The 17,564-nt window shown below is 37.1% G+C and overlaps 6 protein-coding genes across 6 annotated transcripts; 2 read left to right on the top strand and 4 right to left on the bottom strand.

Moving 5' to 3' along the window:
- Positions 1-939: 939 nt before the first annotated feature.
- Positions 940-3,687, bottom strand: Cbr-pmp-4 (the record flags this gene model as incomplete). The annotated part of the gene is made up of 10 exons (XM_045244729.1): positions 940-1,168; positions 1,229-1,354; positions 1,399-1,680; positions 1,729-1,823; positions 1,874-1,971; positions 2,018-2,296; positions 2,406-2,815; positions 2,858-3,006; positions 3,054-3,340; positions 3,399-3,687. The coding sequence occupies 10 exons, from the start codon at positions 3,685-3,687 to the stop codon at positions 940-942; spliced, it is 2,244 nt and encodes a 747-aa protein (XP_045091557.1).
- A 2,147-nt stretch (positions 3,688-5,834) lies between these two features.
- CBG00386 lies at positions 5,835-6,074 on the bottom strand (the record flags this gene model as incomplete). The annotated part of the gene is made up of 1 exon (XM_002632322.2): positions 5,835-6,074. One exon carries the CDS (start codon positions 6,072-6,074, stop codon positions 5,835-5,837), a length of 240 nt encoding a protein of 79 aa, XP_002632368.2.
- A 1,988-nt stretch (positions 6,075-8,062) lies between these two features.
- CBG00385 lies at positions 8,063-8,701 on the top strand (the record flags this gene model as incomplete). Its single annotated transcript, XM_002632321.1, has 2 exons — positions 8,063-8,129; positions 8,589-8,701. The coding sequence occupies 2 exons, from the start codon at positions 8,063-8,065 to the stop codon at positions 8,699-8,701; spliced, it is 180 nt and encodes a 59-aa protein (XP_002632367.1).
- A 412-nt stretch (positions 8,702-9,113) lies between these two features.
- CBG00384 lies at positions 9,114-9,353 on the bottom strand (the record flags this gene model as incomplete). The annotated part of the gene is made up of 1 exon (XM_002632320.1): positions 9,114-9,353. One exon carries the CDS (start codon positions 9,351-9,353, stop codon positions 9,114-9,116), a length of 240 nt encoding a protein of 79 aa, XP_002632366.1.
- Positions 9,354-9,984: 631 nt separating this feature from the next.
- Positions 9,985-10,603, top strand: CBG00383 (the record flags this gene model as incomplete). Its single annotated transcript, XM_002632319.1, has 4 exons — positions 9,985-10,050; positions 10,098-10,253; positions 10,304-10,457; positions 10,506-10,603. The coding sequence occupies 4 exons, from the start codon at positions 9,985-9,987 to the stop codon at positions 10,601-10,603; spliced, it is 474 nt and encodes a 157-aa protein (XP_002632365.1).
- A 360-nt stretch (positions 10,604-10,963) lies between these two features.
- Positions 10,964-16,004, bottom strand: CBG00382 (the record flags this gene model as incomplete). Its single annotated transcript, XM_002632318.2, has 6 exons — positions 10,964-11,117; positions 11,164-11,234; positions 11,286-11,622; positions 11,674-12,126; positions 12,280-12,401; positions 15,777-16,004. 6 exons carry the CDS (start codon positions 16,002-16,004, stop codon positions 10,964-10,966), a joined length of 1,365 nt encoding a protein of 454 aa, XP_002632364.2.
- Positions 16,005-17,564: the final 1,560 nt, after the last annotated feature.

Raw genomic sequence — 17,564 nt, 5'->3', positions numbered from 1 at the left:
GCCCTTAGAAATTCAGAAGATTTTTTTGTAAAATTTTTAATTCAAAGTTGTTGGAACACATTTAAAGAGAATTTGCATCATGCAATAATGTGTAACCCTTTATGTGCATTTTGAAATCAATTATCTCGGTTCCTATGAAAGATATCAGAAATCTGTCAACTGATAAAATATTGATGATATTATGATAAACTATTTATCAGTTCATCACTTTTTTAAGCCATTGACAGGAACCGAGAAAAATTGGCTTAAAGTTATAACTCAGCTGGGGCTTCTAATACACGTTTTACGGTAAATTTGAAAGGTATTTTTATAATCCAGTCGTGTATGATTCTGACTATTTCAAAGCAATGTTTTTTAAATGATTTAAAATCGGCTTTTTTTACAAAAGCTTACTTGATTGTTAAAAAAAGTTTTTGCATTTAATGGCCTATGAAAAGACCTAATTCTAGGAAGTTATTAAAGTGAAAATTATAAATGGAGAATGAAGAGAAAAACATAAAAATGACACCCGACTCAAAGAGAAGTTGAGTGAGCTGAGTTGAAGTAAAAAAAAACATAAAAAAACATAAAGAAGAAAACACAAAAGAAAGAGACTTTAGAGAAAGGAGCCGGAGGGCAGATATTCTTTGAGACAGGCAGAGAGTGTGTCAGGTGAAGAGACGCAGGCAAGTTTACACTGAGCTCATGGGGGAAACCGAGTGGCGCGCTACGAGGGATTAGAAGAGAGAACTCTTGTTTTCTTCTTTTTTTTCTCGATGAGTGTTGGTATGGAAAAAACATGAATTTGGAAAGCATCACGAATTGAAACCTTATATAATTTATTGAAATATAATTTGATGAGAAAAAAACCTATGAATACACGATTTCAAATTTGAAAAACAAAACCAAAAATATATACATACAATTAACCCTTAATTTCATCTTTTTTTTTCAAATTGCCTATTCACTATCATCGGTATCAAGAGTCATGTTCAAGTGATCCTCGTCGCCCAGTAATTGGCATACTTCCTGAAGACGTTCCTTCCACCGTGGAACTTCTGCTAACTGTCTCTCCAACTGTTGTTTTTCTTCCGAATAACTCATTCGTTCTCCAATAGTCTTTTCGTTCAATGATGAGACCTTGTAGCCCCCTTCACCATCATATTGTAGCAGGTGAGTGTGGAATTTCCTATAAATTATTGTTTCATTACGAACTTTTTAAGTGAAGTTTTATGTTAGAAAATCTTACCATAAGCTAGGTCTATGGGTTACTGTAAGAAGGGTAATTCCATTATCTTTGATGGCTTGATAAATGCTTCCCTCTACATCAATAGAAACTGCAGATGTGCATTCATCAAGAAGAGCATACTTGGGTCTGAATTTTTCAAACTTGAAGACAGATTCACTTGAATAACTTACCTATGATAGAATACTCTAGCCATTCCCATCCTCTGCTTCTCTCCTCCTGAAAGCACATCCATCCAATCGTTCTGTGCGTCCCAACCACCTTCTCTCTCCACAATATGCTCCAAATGCACAATTCTCAACATAATCATGAGGTCTTGATCAGTGATTCCGCGTCGTCTCATTTGAACTGTGGTATCTGGATAGATCACTTGATCTCGAAGTGTTCCAAGAGTCATGTATGGTCTTTGTGGAATGTAGTACATACGATCAGAGACTGGTTTCTCGAGGTGACCTCTGGAAAAAATAAACAAGGGTGTGGATGGTATTAGCAGATATGCTAACCTATAAACTGGCCAAAGTCCTCCGAGAATTCTGAAAAGGGAACTCTTTCCGCATCCGTTGGGTCCAGTTATCAGCACGTGCATTCCAGGAGTGATCTATAAAATTTCATGGTTTCCGAACAATTTTTTAGATTCAAAAATCTTACCGTCAGCGACATGTTCTTCACAACTACATCCCCGTTTGGTGTGACTATCGGAACAGAGTTGAGTACAATCTCATCGGTTTCAGAGTCTGTGATGACACCTGGAATAACCAAATTAACATCCATTCAACAAATTCAGTATCTCACCCTCAATCCGACTAGTATCGAATCTCTCTCCTCTCTGCCCTTCCACTGCACCTCCACTAACAAGTTGTCTCTGATAGATTCCTTTCTTTGCATCATCGAACACTTTGAACATCTCATGAACTCTTCCTGTGTATCCAGCCAATTCAGTAACCTCCTTATAACTTGTCATTAATCTTTCTACTGCATCTGCCGAGTTAAAAAGAAGCGTCTTGGCTGTAGCGTATCCACGTGTTCGTTCAGAAACTCCATGGTCCGGAAGATCTTCGAGTTTGGTGGATTCTGAAAATTTTCTATCTAGTGAACAACTTCAAAGAATTTTTGTCAGTTCAAATACAAATATGCTTACTCCTATTCTTCAGTCCGATTATTTTCTTATCAAACTACTCACTTTCATCATCTGCATACTCTGCTGCAAGGATCGGAAGAGCAATCATGACCATTCCAGTACCAGACCACACATATTTCATAAGGAACTGCTCAATCATAATGTAGGGAATACGTTTCTTGAAAATCAACATCATTTGTTGATACAGAGAGTTGAATGCTCCATCCAACTGCTTATACTCGGCTTGGTGTCCTCCATAGAATGCAATCTCTTCAGAATTTGTGATAATTCTTGAGTGCAAGTATCTCAAGTGTCCTTTTCGTTTTGCCTCTTCCGCAACCATGTGTCCGAATCTAGGTGACACCGCTTTTAGAATTTTAGCTGTAATGGAGACTGCTAGAATCGCCATGCACGTTGGAAGGAATGTTGATTGACCCGTTCCACGTTGTACCGCTAGTTTGAGGAGTGTGAATCTGAAATTCTAAGGTTTTCAAAATCTGGAAATAATATCTTACGTAATGAGAGCAATATCTAGGACTGGCTTGGTCAGATGTGAGTAAAGATGAGCCACACTCTGTGAGAACATCGTGATGTCTTCAGTGAGGCATTGATCGGCATTCTGGAGTCGGGTGTCCAGATTGGACACTGCGTAATACGTTTGGTCCTGAGAGAATGGTTTTTAAAAAAAGGCTCTAAAATAAAAAAGGTTACCGAGAAATATTGCTGATATGCGTGCTTGGTGAGTCTAGTTCTGAAAGCCAATCCCAAATAAGACTCGAAAAATCTTATCATGGAATTGACAAATGTGGCTGGAAGTGCGACAAGAATCCATTTTATCAAATGGAGAACGAATTGAAGGACATCCTGAATGCTCAACAATATTTTTTTCATATTTTCAAAACATACCTTCTCAACAATGGATTGCACCATAGAGCCTTCCAATTGAGCCACATAAATTGTCAAAAATGTTCTGCACATCAGAATGATTGAATGCATTCCTAAATAAAGAAAATTCAAGAAAGTATTCAAATTTTAAAGATTTTTTTCTGATCTTACCAATAATTCCAGCTTCCTTACTGAAAATACCAGGAACCATAATCCTCAACAATTCCTTCAATTGCTTCAAAAATTGAGGATCAAACGCTTTCTTCTTGTTCTTTTTAGGTGTTCCATCTGATGCTACACTATCTTCCTTTACCAATTTGTGATGTGTTTTCTGAGATTTTCGAAGAGCTATCCATTGAGCCACTGCCACTGCCGCCACTCCTCCAGCCGCTATTAACAAGGCCCTCCGCCGTTTATCAGGGTCCATTGCAGTTTCCAAAAGTTTTGATTGAACTGACATTTTGTGTGCTGAAATTTTGGAAAATAAAAAATCTGTATATAAAATGGACTGCAAGAATTTGAAGAACTGCTGAAGACAAAAAAGAAGACACTTTGAATAATAAAAATGCTATGGTGATGTGGTATCAATTGAAAAAAAGAACAAGACCTGCTGAATAAAGTGATAGTGTGAAATAAGAAGAGAGCAAAGTGTTGTCTATATGGATGGAGGTGTGTGATAAGACAACAAAGTAAATGATCAGACCAATGTAGAGTAGACTCCGCAGGAAAATGCTCAAAGTGCAATATGGAGCCATTTCTAGAGATTTTAGGGGAATACCGGCAAGTCGGAATGTTCTGAACTGATTTTTTTTATTGCGAAATATTCAATATTCATGGAGGTTGTTTTTTAGACCCAACTTAAATGACATTTAGCTGAAAGTTTCTTTGAGGACGAACTTATAATTATTTAATTCTGAAGAATTTTTAATTTCTGAAACAAAAAAAATTATTCTAAAACTTGGAAGCTAAAAAGCAGAAAATTTATATTTTATGTTGAAAAGTTTAAAACTATCAAAAACTTGAGAAGTTGGAATTTTTATGATTTTTAAAAAATTCACAACTTTTAAAATTTCGGAATTTCAAGAACTTTTTTCGTTCTCGCAGTTTTAGAAAATATTAGTGAAATCGTCAAAATTATTTTGATTTTGGAAAATCTAAATTGAAATTTAAAAAAAAACTGAAAATTCTGAAAATCCGACTGTTCCGAATTTTTAAAAAGTTCGAAAATAAAGATTATTGAATTTTACTGGGGATAGTTTTAAAAATAGTCTAATGGTTCCAAAATTCCCATCTTCGGTAAAAAAGACCCATGAAAACACCAACAGCGGAACCCATGTTTATTGTTATCACACTCATCATTTCTTTATCGTCTCTACTTTCTACTATTTTTTCTTATTTTAAAATAAAGGTAAACAAAAAAGGACACTGTTTTGGACGGATGACTAGGATGTAGTTATTTATTAGAGATTCTGAAAAATACCGTAAACACTCTAATAGAACGCCACCCTTTCAATTTTGAGCCTATATATCTCGGTTTCTGTTAAAGATACTAAAAGGCATAGTTGCAAAAGGCCGGGCCGGGCCGGGCCGGTAGGCGAATTTCCTCCGCCCGGCCCGCCTACCACTGCTGAAAATTTTCCAATGAAAAACTGGATAATTTTTTTGAGCAAAAAAAGAAAAAAGGTTACATTTTTTAACAAAATTAACAAAGTAGAAAGTAGTCAGAAATAGGTCATTTTTGTATATATTTTTGAAAAAATGCCAAAAATTTCGAAAAAAACGTTCAAGAAAATCAGCGTCCGTACAGACCCCGGGGCGGCCCGAAATTTGGCAACTATGCTAAAAAGTTGTCCACTGACAAAACATTTTTGATATTATGATGAACATTTCCCCACTTTTGATATCTTTCACAGAAACCAAAATAAATTGACTCGAAGTTGAGAAATAGGTGGCGTTCTATTAGAGTGTTTACGGTATTGGAAAAATTTTAATCCAAAAAGTGAGATTGTTGAAATCTAAAAGAAGACCAAAGCATAAGAAAAGTAAGAAAAAAAAGTGTGTAATCTAGTAACACTATAAAGTAGAATAGGGAAATCAGATTCTGATAATCAATGAAGAAGAGATCGAGAAGAGAAGCTAACTACAGTGTAATACTGCATGTTTATTCGAGAATTGTGTGTTACTTTTTTTCTTTCTCTTTCTACAATGTCATTCATTGATTGGAGGCAAATAAAGGGGCATGGGAAAGTGACAAGATTACACCTAGGGATACAAAGAAGACAAGGGACAATAAAGGAACCGTTTGAGTGAAATCATTTCCTTCCTATAGAAATTTCTATGAATAATGTTTCTTTTTTCAACATTTATGGTTGAGCAGTTTTCTTGAAGTTTTCTAGAATTTTCAATAGTAGTAAATCAGTGGAACCGTTACCAAAATGATGAATCGATTTTCTTTCTGAATCATTCAGTTTCAGTACGAAACTAATTAACTGACTGTTTCAGTTACCATTTGTACGCTCAAGATTAATTTCATTTTCAATGTTATTGAAGTTTTCGAAAACTTAAAGTAAAGATATTTATTAATGAAAACGGACAGGATAATTAAATTTACTTCTTTCCATTGAAGCTGTTCTCAATAGCAGCTTGCTTAGCGGCCATCATGTCTTCGATTTGCTTCTTGGCTGCTGGGCTCAAGTTGAAATTGCCCAAGTATCCTTGGACTTGCTCCTGAAGACCCATGAGAGCCTCAATGTCAGCTTCACTGTGAGATGGAGCAGATTGAACTGGAGTGAAGAAGACAACGGCGAAGACCGAGAGAATAAGAAGATGGAAGAAGTTGAATTGCATTGTTGGATTGGAAGAAGAAAACCAGATGAGTGGATGATTTGAATGGGCTCCGGATGGGATTTTATACCTAGTTCCAGTTCCTTGTTGGAAGTTCTCGGCCATCAAACGATTGATTTAAGGGAATTTCTCAGTTTTTATCTCTCCGATTGTTGGAGGTTTTATGACTTGCTTCGGTGAGCTTTGGTATTTGCTATAGGGGAAGTAATTTCAGATAAATGAGTAATCAGAGAGAAGTCAGCTTTATGACAAAAGAATCGTTGGTGGCAACCGAGCAACACACGAGTCTTAAAACACGATAACCTTATTCCGAACATTCCCGATATACCAACTCATTTTGAAAATGCTCAGCTTGGTAGTCTTAGATTTGCTTCTCTTCTACCTGGCAATCTCGACTCTCGAAATTTTTTGGAATCAATTTTTTCTTCTGTGAATAAAATTAGTCCTATAACATATAAAAAGGTACTTACATTGTCTTTATGTCAACCGACTTGTTTTCAATGATTGAAAAATAACGAAGATACGAATGGTGGCCAACTGATAAATTGTTTATCATAAAATCAGAAGTGTTTGTTAATTGACGCATTTTGGATATCTTTCATAGAATTGGGATAATTGAGCTTACGGTCATTTGAATTAGGTTCCATTTTTGGTTTTTTGCTGGAACGCCCTTGTTCTGGAATATTTCTCAACATTGCTCATTTGCTTTTATACCAATTGATGCTACTTCACATCCTAAATTGTCACAAAAGCCATTTGGCACGTCTTTTTATCTTTTAATCGCGTTTATATGTTTTCCGGACCTACTTGGGTCATGAACTGATTCATTACGAACTTGAGTAGTAAATATCTCACTTTGAATTTAGAACCAAACGAAAATCTATGAAAATTTTACTTTTAAAAATGGATTCAACACAGGTGGATCGCGCAGAACACTATATGGGCGCATTGTGGCCCATACTGGGAATGCGCGCATATAGCGTTCGTTATGCCCTCTATATGAGCTGGTGGTTGCTGGTGGGCGGTGGTGGGCGTCGAGTAGGCAGGGAAAGCATATGCCCAGTCCGTGCTCGCATATAGGTTCCATATTCTCTCAACATTCTAATCGAGTGCTCGAGAACTGTAAACTTCGATCCCATATATCTCATTTCCTGTAAAAGATATCAGAAAATGATCAACTGACAAAATGTTTATTATAATATCAAAAACATGCTGTCAGTTAACAACTTTTTGATATCTTTCACAGGAACCCAGATAAATTAGCTGAAAGTTGAAAGTTAAAGGGGAAGGGGTGGATCATTCTATTATGTGTCTTCACGGAAACCTGATAGCATTTACAGAACATGTAAATGTTTTTTGCAGAAATAATAGCTTGAAACTCTTCTCTTGATATTCTCAGGATAACATTCTTCGTTCTCAAAGAATTGTATTTATGACTGTTGACTATCGAAAAATAGTGTTATCGGTGAAAAGTAGTTAACCAAGACAGATGATCAGAAAACATATACAGGTGCTGGATTTTAGGCTTGGAATTCCTTTAACCTTGATGGGAATTTTGTCTTTGAAAAGTTCAACATTTTCTGCAGGCTGTGTTGCGACGTTTACTCCAAAAAAACCTGTCAAAATCCGGATTTTATGTTACCATAAAATGCCCTTATGCTCTGTCTGCTTATTTTACATCACAATATTCTATATTTCCACATGAATCGGATTTTTTTGCCCATTTAATTTGGTAATTCCGCTGAAAAAGTACACAACGACGCTCCGACATCCCGCATCGCGCGTTGTTTACCGTAAATCTACACTCAGATTTTCGATGAATTTGCAGACATTTTTGCCTATTTTTGTTCGATTTTCTTTAATTTTTCACGATTTCACAGGTTTTTTTTTTACAAATTTTTCAATTGCGAACTCAATTTCATCGTTTCTAGCCGTTTTCCTCGGGTTTCTACACATAAATTCCTAAAGAAATAATTATTTTAGGCCCACCGATGGATTCCAACGCCTCACATTTCTACCTAAAGCTGAAAATCAAAAGTTTTCGGCGGATAGCTACAGGTAAGAAACATGCATGACATTCAGTTTCTCACTGACTTCATTTTTTAGAAGCGGAGCTCGGAATTCGGTGACAACTAAACCCTTCACCGTCTCCACTGGCCACACGACAAGTGAAAGAAACAGCACCGACAGAAAAACGAAAAGGTTAGCGAATTTTGTGTTTGAAACGCTCGAAAATTATTCGATAAAAGAACACCTGCAAAATTGTTTTCACTGAACTTGTAAGGAGCATTCTACTCTTGTGTCTATGACTCCAGTTCTTCGGAGCTTTCGAAACATGATGAAAAACGTGCCAAGATTTGCTAGAGGTATCGCTTCACACGAAATTCAGCTCTCTCAATAAATCATGTATACGAATTTGCAAAAGCAGCTTCGTTTTCTAAGTACTAGGCTTGACAAATTTTTCGGTGTGAATAAGTAAAACTATCAAAAATTTTCAAAATATATTCAGTTTTTCAGAAAAAAAAACAACCAAGAGCAACTTCTCGATTGGACTGTCGTCTAATGGATATAGAGAGGGAGAAATGCGACGAAAATATCGAGTCCAAGGAGCCAGGAGACAAACATGTTAATTTTTTCTTTTTTCTTTTTTTTTATGTTCTTTTCACTTCATTTTTTTGTCCTTTTTATTAATTTTCAATAAATTTTTACTGGTAAACACTATTTTCAGTTCACAGAGAATATTAGGACCTGGGGGAGGGGAGGAATTGCTGCGCGGCGGCGTGGATCTTATATGCTTTAGTCGGCGCGTGAATCCTATATGCTCGCACGATGCGCCCCTATATGTTTCGTATTGCGAGCATATACGGCACCGCGCGATCCCATATAACGTTCTTCGCGATCCACCTGTGAATATATATATATATATCATTTCATTGAAGCTATTCTCGATTGCTTGTAATAAATATTATTATTAATTAGATTTTCGCAAAGAATTGAAACGAAATAAACATTCATTGATGAAAACAGACAGCAAAATTCAATTTATTTCTTTCCATTGAAGCTGTTCTCGATAGCAGCTTGCTTGGCAGCCATCATGTCTTCGATTTGCTTCTTGGCTGCTGGGCTCAAGTTGGAATTACCCAAGTATCCTTGGACTTGCTCCTGAAGACCCATAAGAGCCTCAATGTCAGCTTCACTGTGAGATGGAGCCGATTGAACTGGAGTGAAGAAGATGACGGCGAAGACCGAGAGAATAAGAAGATGGAAGAAGTTGAATTGCATTGTTGGATTGAAGGAAGAGAACCAGATGAATGGATGGTTGAAATGGGTTCTGGATGGGGTTTTATATCTAGCTACAGTTCCTGATTTTCATAGTTCCAAAACGAAGAAATTGTTATTCATGAGAGCCTCTCAGAATCTAAAGTTTGGTGTTTTATTATCTTTGTGGCAGTTTTCCTTTTTTGTGGAGAAGTAAAACACAAGCTCCAAGTTGGAGCATGAAGGAAGTCTATTCAACTTCAACCAGTAAAATTCGGCTTCATTCAGCTGCTCCGTTGCATTTCAGATAACCTCCTGCTAGATTACAAATCAAAATCAAAACATCATATTTTGGAAGCAATGATTTGCAGGAAATTCCTGTGCAAAATCATCACTAAAAATATACGACGTTCACTGACCACCATTTTGTTTACTGTTATCGGATCTTTGGAGTCTTAGTTCGCTGGAACATTCGGTTTTTTAGTAGGAAGGCACCATAGACGTTGTGTGGAATTAAGAGACCGGGTGTTGTCTTTTTCACCCTCGCACCCTCTTGTTTACCTTTTCTCGCTATTTCGCGGCCCCTAGTTTTCTAGTTTTCATTCAGTATCGCATTTTCGTTTGTGACTGACCGCTTTTTGAAAAACTCTGAAAAATGTCTAACTGTGCCGTTGCTGTTCTTCGTGGTGATGATGTCTGTGGAACTATCTGGATCAAACAGGTATCATTTTATCCTAGCCCTTTTTTTTTGAAATGTTCTAATTTTAGTCCGAAGGAAAGCCCGCAGAAATTTCTGGAGAAATCAAGGGGTTGACCCCAGGTAAACATGGATTCCATATCCATCAATATGGAGACTCAACTAACGGATGCACTTCGGCCGGACCACATTTCAATCCAAGCCAAAAAACGCATGGAGGACCATGTGTGAGTCTACATATTCCAAAAAAAAATAACCTGGAAGAATTCTTCTATAGTGCGACAACCGCCACTACGGAGACTTGGGAAACGTCGAGGCTGGCTCGGATGGTGTTGCCAAAGTGAATATCACTGATAAACTGGTCACTTTGTACGGTGAGCACTCAGTGATTGGACGTTCAATGGTCGTTCATGCTGACGAGGATGATCTTGGTAATATCAATTGGCACTAGGGCTATCATACCGGGTTTTATATTCTAGGCAAAGGAGTTGGCGACAAAGAAGAGGAATCCAAGAAGACTGGCAATGCTGGAGCACGTAAAGCTTGCGGAGTCATTGCTCTTGCCGCTCCACAATGAACCGAGGACCATAAATCTCCAATTAGCTTGCTTCCTCTTATCCTGTAATTATTCCACCCTTCCTACTAATGTTCCTGACCTCTTAAATTATTTCTCTGAGAATATTGAGACACAATTCGACGCTTGCTTGATTAGTTAAGCTCTTTCTCGATGGCAATGAACAAATGCTTACAATAAAATCAAATTCAGTTTATTTATTAACCGGAATGAAAAGACATGAGATTTCAGTTTATGAGATGAGTTATAGGGGGCTTATATGAAAAAATCAACACAAAACTACAACATGACAGCAAAAAAATGACACACAGAATAAATTAAGATATGGCAGTTCGAATCGGAATCACAAATAATCAATGGTCTCTAGAGATGTGTTTGTTCAGTGTCTTGATAGAATACCATACTTGTATCAGAGTTTCCACGTGTTAGCATAGGATCAACTTGCCACTGTGGGTTGCTAGCAGCAGGTAGAGAACGAGACGTTGAGGCACCATCACAAATTCCACGCGATGTTGATCTACAAACGAATGATGTTAGAGTGGCCCGAAATAGATATTTCTTACCTTCTCGGCAAATCTGGAACACCGTTGGTGGTCATGATACTTTGGCCATCATCTCCAATGTCGTTCTTCATCTGAATAAAAAGACTTGTTATAATTTTACCTTCTACATGTATTGTACTCACCTGCAATTGCGTATTCAAAAGTCCATACAAAATCCAGTTACTCGAAGAGCCAAAGTATGGAAGCAAGTGGACACAGTAAATAGCAAACAACACCCATTCCGAGTTAGTGGTCGGTTTTCCAAGAAGAGACATTATGATTGCATAGAGTACGGAGAACCAGTATGGAGTCCAGCACACGAAATAGACCGCAGCAATTAGGACGGTGTAGACGACAACACGGCGAACTGGGATGGCAGAGCGAGGAAGGACTCGCTTATGGGCATACAACTTGTTGATGAGCTTCAGATTGAAGTAAACGATAAGGATGAGTGGGACCACGTAGCCAAGAATGAAGGTACTGAAACATATTCTATCAATGGATTAATGTTTAATAGGACCAAGTGCTTACGTTGAAGTGAACCAGTAGAAAATAGGTCCAGGCATCATATCGGAGCACTTGAAGACTCGAACTCTGGTGATGTTGGCTGACTCGTGAGCCTTCAGCTCATGAAGCACCATTTCTTTAGCACTAGCATAGGTGAGCATTGGGAGGAGAAGAACGAATGCGATTGCAGAGAGACAGACGATAGTTGAGACGACAAAGGTACGGCTTCGGAGACGATGTTGATGGGGATAACAAACTGCCACGTATCTATCGAATGACATTGCAGTGATCAAGAAGGTTGATGCTATACGACCGACACTTCCGAAGACATGATGCACTTTGCACATAGTGGTACCGAAGATCCAGAATCCGATTACAGAGTCCAGAATGGCTGGGGGGAGGGAGAGCGACATCACAAAGTCGCAGACACATAGAGCACCGATGTAGAGGATTGCGTTGTCCCCATGACGCTTCATTCTAGAAATAAATGGAAGTGTAATTAGACTTGCGTTCAGTTTTTCTTCTTTGTGGAAATATCTAGAATACAGAATTGTACTTGACGCACTTCTAGTATAAGCATGAAGTCCGGTTAAGACACAATAAATAAACTTTCTCTGAATTCGAACTAACCTTTTCCTCCGATCCTCCACAACCCCTCGAATGATGGTGATGATTGATGAGTTTCCACATACTCCAACAATGAAGCAAAGTACAAAAACGACGACCACGATGAGCACTTTGGGTTGGAGCTCCTGCAAAAAAGTGTTGTCAGTGTTCTAATCAATGTAATGGAACTTCCATATCATACCTAAAGCCAGCTGGAAAACCCCTCCTACTTTTTTCCCTTTTTTTCCAGTGGAAGAAAATAGCTTTTTGTTTTCTTTTCCTTTTTCCGCCAACTTCCTACTCCAATTTTCATAATGAGTGTTCTATGAATATAGTCGAATACGTCGAAGATGCTTTCAAAAAAAGAGATTACTCTCTCAAAAAAAAGAAAACACCTGAACCCCAAAAAAAACATCATCCACTTTTTCTTTTCGTAATTCCAACTAACGGATTAAAAATTGAAGGATTGGAAAAAGTTTATTCTCGGCCGACTTTACGTTTTTCATCAATTCTTGGAATGAAGGATTCGTATAAAGCAAACAAAGTTCGTCAAAATGAAATATTTGAGTTTTCCAGTGCTGATTTTTTTTCTTAAAAGATGAAGTACAAAGCTCCATACGTAATCCGGACATTTGCCGGGCCTTTGCGGGCACTGCCATAGTTTCTTCCAGATTCAATATTTTTGAACCAACTAAATTAGATATGACAGAGCTCGACAAGTACTACAAAATGATATCATTCGTAAGACTGCTGAGCCGGGCCGGGCCTGCTTTTTTCGTTCCTTTCGTCTGTACAAAAAAAAAAAAAAGCAAAGTACAAAAACTTCCCGGACGGCCCGGAAGGCCCGGGCCGGGCTGGCATTTTTTCGTACTATTTTGTCTGTAACTTTGCTTATAGACAAGATACAGTTTTTCAAATAGTATCATTTTGTAGTACTCGTCAAGTTCTATCATGTCCAATTTAGTTGGTCAGTAAATATTGATTCTAAAAGGAGTTATGACAGGGTCTGCGAAGGTCCGGCAAATGCTTGGTCGCAATTATGGAAATTTTTCTTAAAAGAGGAAGTATGAAGTTTTAATCCATCCCTTCTTTTTTTGTTTCTAACATATTTTTTTAGTTTCCTTTTTTTCAAAAGAAACGCTCTTCGGCTTCGGCTCATTGCTTCCTTCTCTTCCACTCGTCACAATATTTAATTGAAAAAATTGTTTCTTTTTTTCTCTGCAGTTTCAAAAAAGAATTTCAAAAATTGGATAATGGCTTCTGAAAAGTGGAAGATAATTGGGAAGTGAGATAATTACTCCAATTGCGAGCTTCTATTTATTGTTTTTCTTGGCTAACCTAGAGTCATTAAATGGGTCACAATGGCATTTTCAGAAAAAGGGGTATTTAAAAGGTGTGAATAGCTGATAATCTGTTTTTCAGACTTTTTCTTTTTAAAAACAGTATTTCCAGACAAAAATCCCTTCCCTCCAAAAAAATCAGGAATATTTTTTGTGTGTTGGCGATTTTCAAACCGAAAATAAATTAGATGCGTTGTTGTTCACACTCGATGTAATCTAAATCTTTTTTTTCTCGATGGGTAAAATAAAGGAGGAGGTTTGGATTTAATTACGAATAAAATAAAGGAAAATATCTGATGAGGAGCTGGAAGGAAAGGTATGAATTGTGGGCAAAAAACGCAATAAATGAAAAAGGTGTCAAAAGTGCGTTATTGGGATTTCAGGATCGAAGGTGTAAACATTGATGATTGAAATTTTTAAGAGAGCATAACCTTTAATATAAGGGCCTCCATCAAAATCAAGTTTGGGCTCAATTATCCCGATTCCTATGAGAGGTATCAAAAATGTATCATCTGACAAAATACTTATGATATTATGATTAAAATTTATCAGTTTACCAATTTCTGGTATATTTTACAAGAATCGAGAAAAAATAGCTTAAAGCTAAAAGTTTGGGGTTCTTCTATTACAGGTTTTACGGCAGCCTTCTCAAAAACACTGCAAAATATAAGCCGGTTCAATTACCGTAAACACTCTAATAGAACGCCACCCGGAGCGTTAACTTTAAGTCTATATATTTTACTTCTTTTGAAAGATATCAAAAAGTTATCAACTAATAAAATGTTTATCATGATATCAGCAACATTTTATCAGTTTACCGCTTTTTGATAAATTTTACAGAAAATGAGATACATGGGCTCAAATTTGACAATTTGGGTGGAATTCTTTTAGAGTGCTCTTAATTGTAAACGGACTACGATGCTTACCTACGTCCTAATAAGCCCTCTTTTTTTAAATCCTTTATATTCCTTGACTTCTGGTGTCTAATCTGATGGATCAAGTATTTTTGTCTGACAACTAGCGATAAGGAATTTAGTTCCCCTTACCAAAAAAAGAAAGCTTTTTCGGGTGTCTGGAAGATAAAATAACTTTTTGACACATCCTATTGTATTTCGAGGACCGAAAATCTGATTACCATCACCAAGTCAAAACACACATTCTGAGCTAACCCATTCTCTGCTCCCAAAAAAAAACAAGAAGAAAAATCTCTTTTTTCTTCCTTCTCACCTCATTTAATATGAATTCATATCAATCTCTTTCAAATTTAAAATTTTTTGCAGTTCTTTTGCGAAATGTTCTGAATCATGAACACTGTGTACTTCAACCCCAACGGAACCTCACGAAAGGAAGCTCTATATTTGAACAGGATATGGCTTCTGTCATACTTAATGATTAGTAGCCACGTCATCAAGTTTTTTGATTTCAACAGATGTTCAATTGGAAAAGACTCTTCACTTTTAATGATGTAAAAATCTGCTAGCCAGCAAACCAAGGGAGAATTTATCCTATTACACTCCCACGACCCATCGAAAATTCTATTCAACCTCTTTCTCTCGATACCACCCATCTCATTGTTTCATTAGTACTCATGACGTCCGGAAAGAGCTCATTTCGTTAAGGTCACCGGGACCAAAAATGGCCGGAAATGGGATTATAAAGGAAATTGGCTTTATATTTAAGTTCGGAGGATCAAAACTAAATTCATGACTTGTTTTTGAAGATGTTCACAACAGAGAGTTTTGAGAATGTTAAAACAACACGCGATGAGTGAGTGAGTCAAGATATTTTTTTCCGAAATTTGAAACGCTCAGAAAGCAATCATGCGAGGTGTCTAGACCATGGGAAAGTTGCCTAATCCAATCAAACTATTGACAGTGATTGTGGGAAATCACGAGAGGACTCTATTGTATGATCAGGAAACAAGAGGACTATACAAATTCGGAGCATTAACTACTAGTCGTAAAAACTACCCTTTTTCCACAGACTTTACAGATGCTCCTTTAAACTGACAAGTAGCTTTGAAAAAATTTTTCCAGTCGTGGTCTTTTTAGATTTCCTACCCTTCGTTTATTTTTTTAGAATGGTTTAATGATACTCGTCCTATCATTATGTCCTAGTTATTTTCCCCAGTATCCTCGCTTCCTAGGGAGTCCCTACTCAGAATTCGAAAAAGCAACTAACCTGTATCGGTGGATAGACGTTGCGGACCCAAACCGGACCTCCAGTGTGATTGGGGCAGTACAGTATTCCATCCGGTTGCTCATGGCACATGGTCGCATTGATGGAGGCCATCAAACGACTGTAAAGTTCTTTCTTGTAAACACCAGCCTCGGTAGACGCATCCATTTTCAGGAAATAACTTTTCTCTAGGGGCCGCGGTAGCAGAGGATTCTCCGTAGTGGAGCTCATTTCAATAGAGTTTCAAGAGGAATATGATTCAGAATAGGTTGATGGAGGGATTCAGAATCAGAAGTGAGAGTAAACGTGGGTGCTGCGGCGCCAAGGAGAGGTGGAGGGGGGCGTGGGCAATTGGATTAATGCTCCGCCTACTTTTTCCTGCCGGAGAGCTCTCCTGGAGGAAAAAGAGAAAGAGTGAAAAGGCAACGGAAATGAGCAAAAGTCATGGTGTTGAAAAGAAAAAAAAATGAAAAAGTTAAGAAGGCGTGAGAAAATGAAAATTTTGAATTGTTTGGGAGAAAATGAAAATTTTGAATTGTTTGGGAGAAAATGAAAATTAACGATTGCTCGGAACTTGCTTTTCCTCTTATAATAATTCGAAGTGAAAGCGAAAAAACACAAAAAATAACTCTTCTCAAAAAAGTTTTTCCTGGAGAACCTAAGAAGGAAAAAAGCCTGGAGATGAAACGGATAATTATGCAGGTCACAGATAAACCGACAGATTATGCTTAACAGAAAGATATCAGTGATTATCTTCAATCTTGAAAACTAATGATCACCTAGAAATTAAACTCCATAAATGTTTATTGCGGGTAGTCAAAGAAATTTTGATAAAGTGATCCAAAAATCCGGAAAATGCCAAAAATTCATTGTTAATTCCGTTTCGAATAGTAGAGGATTAGAAGTTTGGAGACATTCTAATAAATATAACAATTTTTCGACTGAAAAAGTTTGAATTCTAGAAAAAAATTTAAGTCCATTAAGATCATCTCGAACAACGGATATTTCTTTTCAGAAGTGTCTGCTGAAGCCATTCAGAAAACATTTTGGAAGTGGACTATTGAAAAAGATGTTCGCTTCTAGAATTTTTTTTCGAAACCACCAAATTTTGTGGAATCCGATGTTTCATTTTTTTTTTTAAATAATTGCAACAATCTGAAAAATTAGAAACTTTTCGGTCTTTGGAGTTTGAATTTTCAATCTACATTAGATTCAAAAAAATTCAATCCATTTACCGTAAAACCTGTAATAGAAGGGCCCCACACTGTCAGGTTTGAGCTCATTTATCTCGGCTCCTGTCAAAGTTATTAGAATTTTGTTCACTGATAAAATGTTTGTGATGTTATGATAAAAACTTTATTAGTTAGCAACTTTTGTATAACTGTGACAGGAACCTAGAAAAATTTTCTCAAACTTGGCAGTGTGGAGCTCTTCGATTACAGGTTTTACGATACTTGATTTAAGGATCGTAACACATCGTTTTTCCTTCGAATTTCTTTTTTCTCAAACTGCTTCTCCCAATTTCTAAAATTTCATAGATTTACAAATCTTCCAGCACTTTCTAGTTTCCATGACAACTTATGCAAACGTTTCTGAAATCAGACACCACTAAAACCCAACTTCCTGCATTCACAGTGTATGCGCAAAGTTCTCACTTTTATGCCGAAAAGGACAGGTGAAACAACGGAAAAATGAAAAAAAGGTCACCCACACACACATATCTAAAACTCTCCCCAAAATCTTTGTTCTTTTTTCCAAAATTTTCAGATTTTCGGAGGCGGACAGATGGTT

Source organism: Caenorhabditis briggsae, assembly GCF_000004555.2.
Source record: "Caenorhabditis briggsae complete genome, chrIV, whole genome shotgun sequence".
Classification (NCBI taxonomy): Eukaryota; Metazoa; Nematoda; class Chromadorea; order Rhabditida; family Rhabditidae; genus Caenorhabditis; species Caenorhabditis briggsae.
This window is presented reverse-complemented; position numbering and strand designations above follow the sequence as displayed.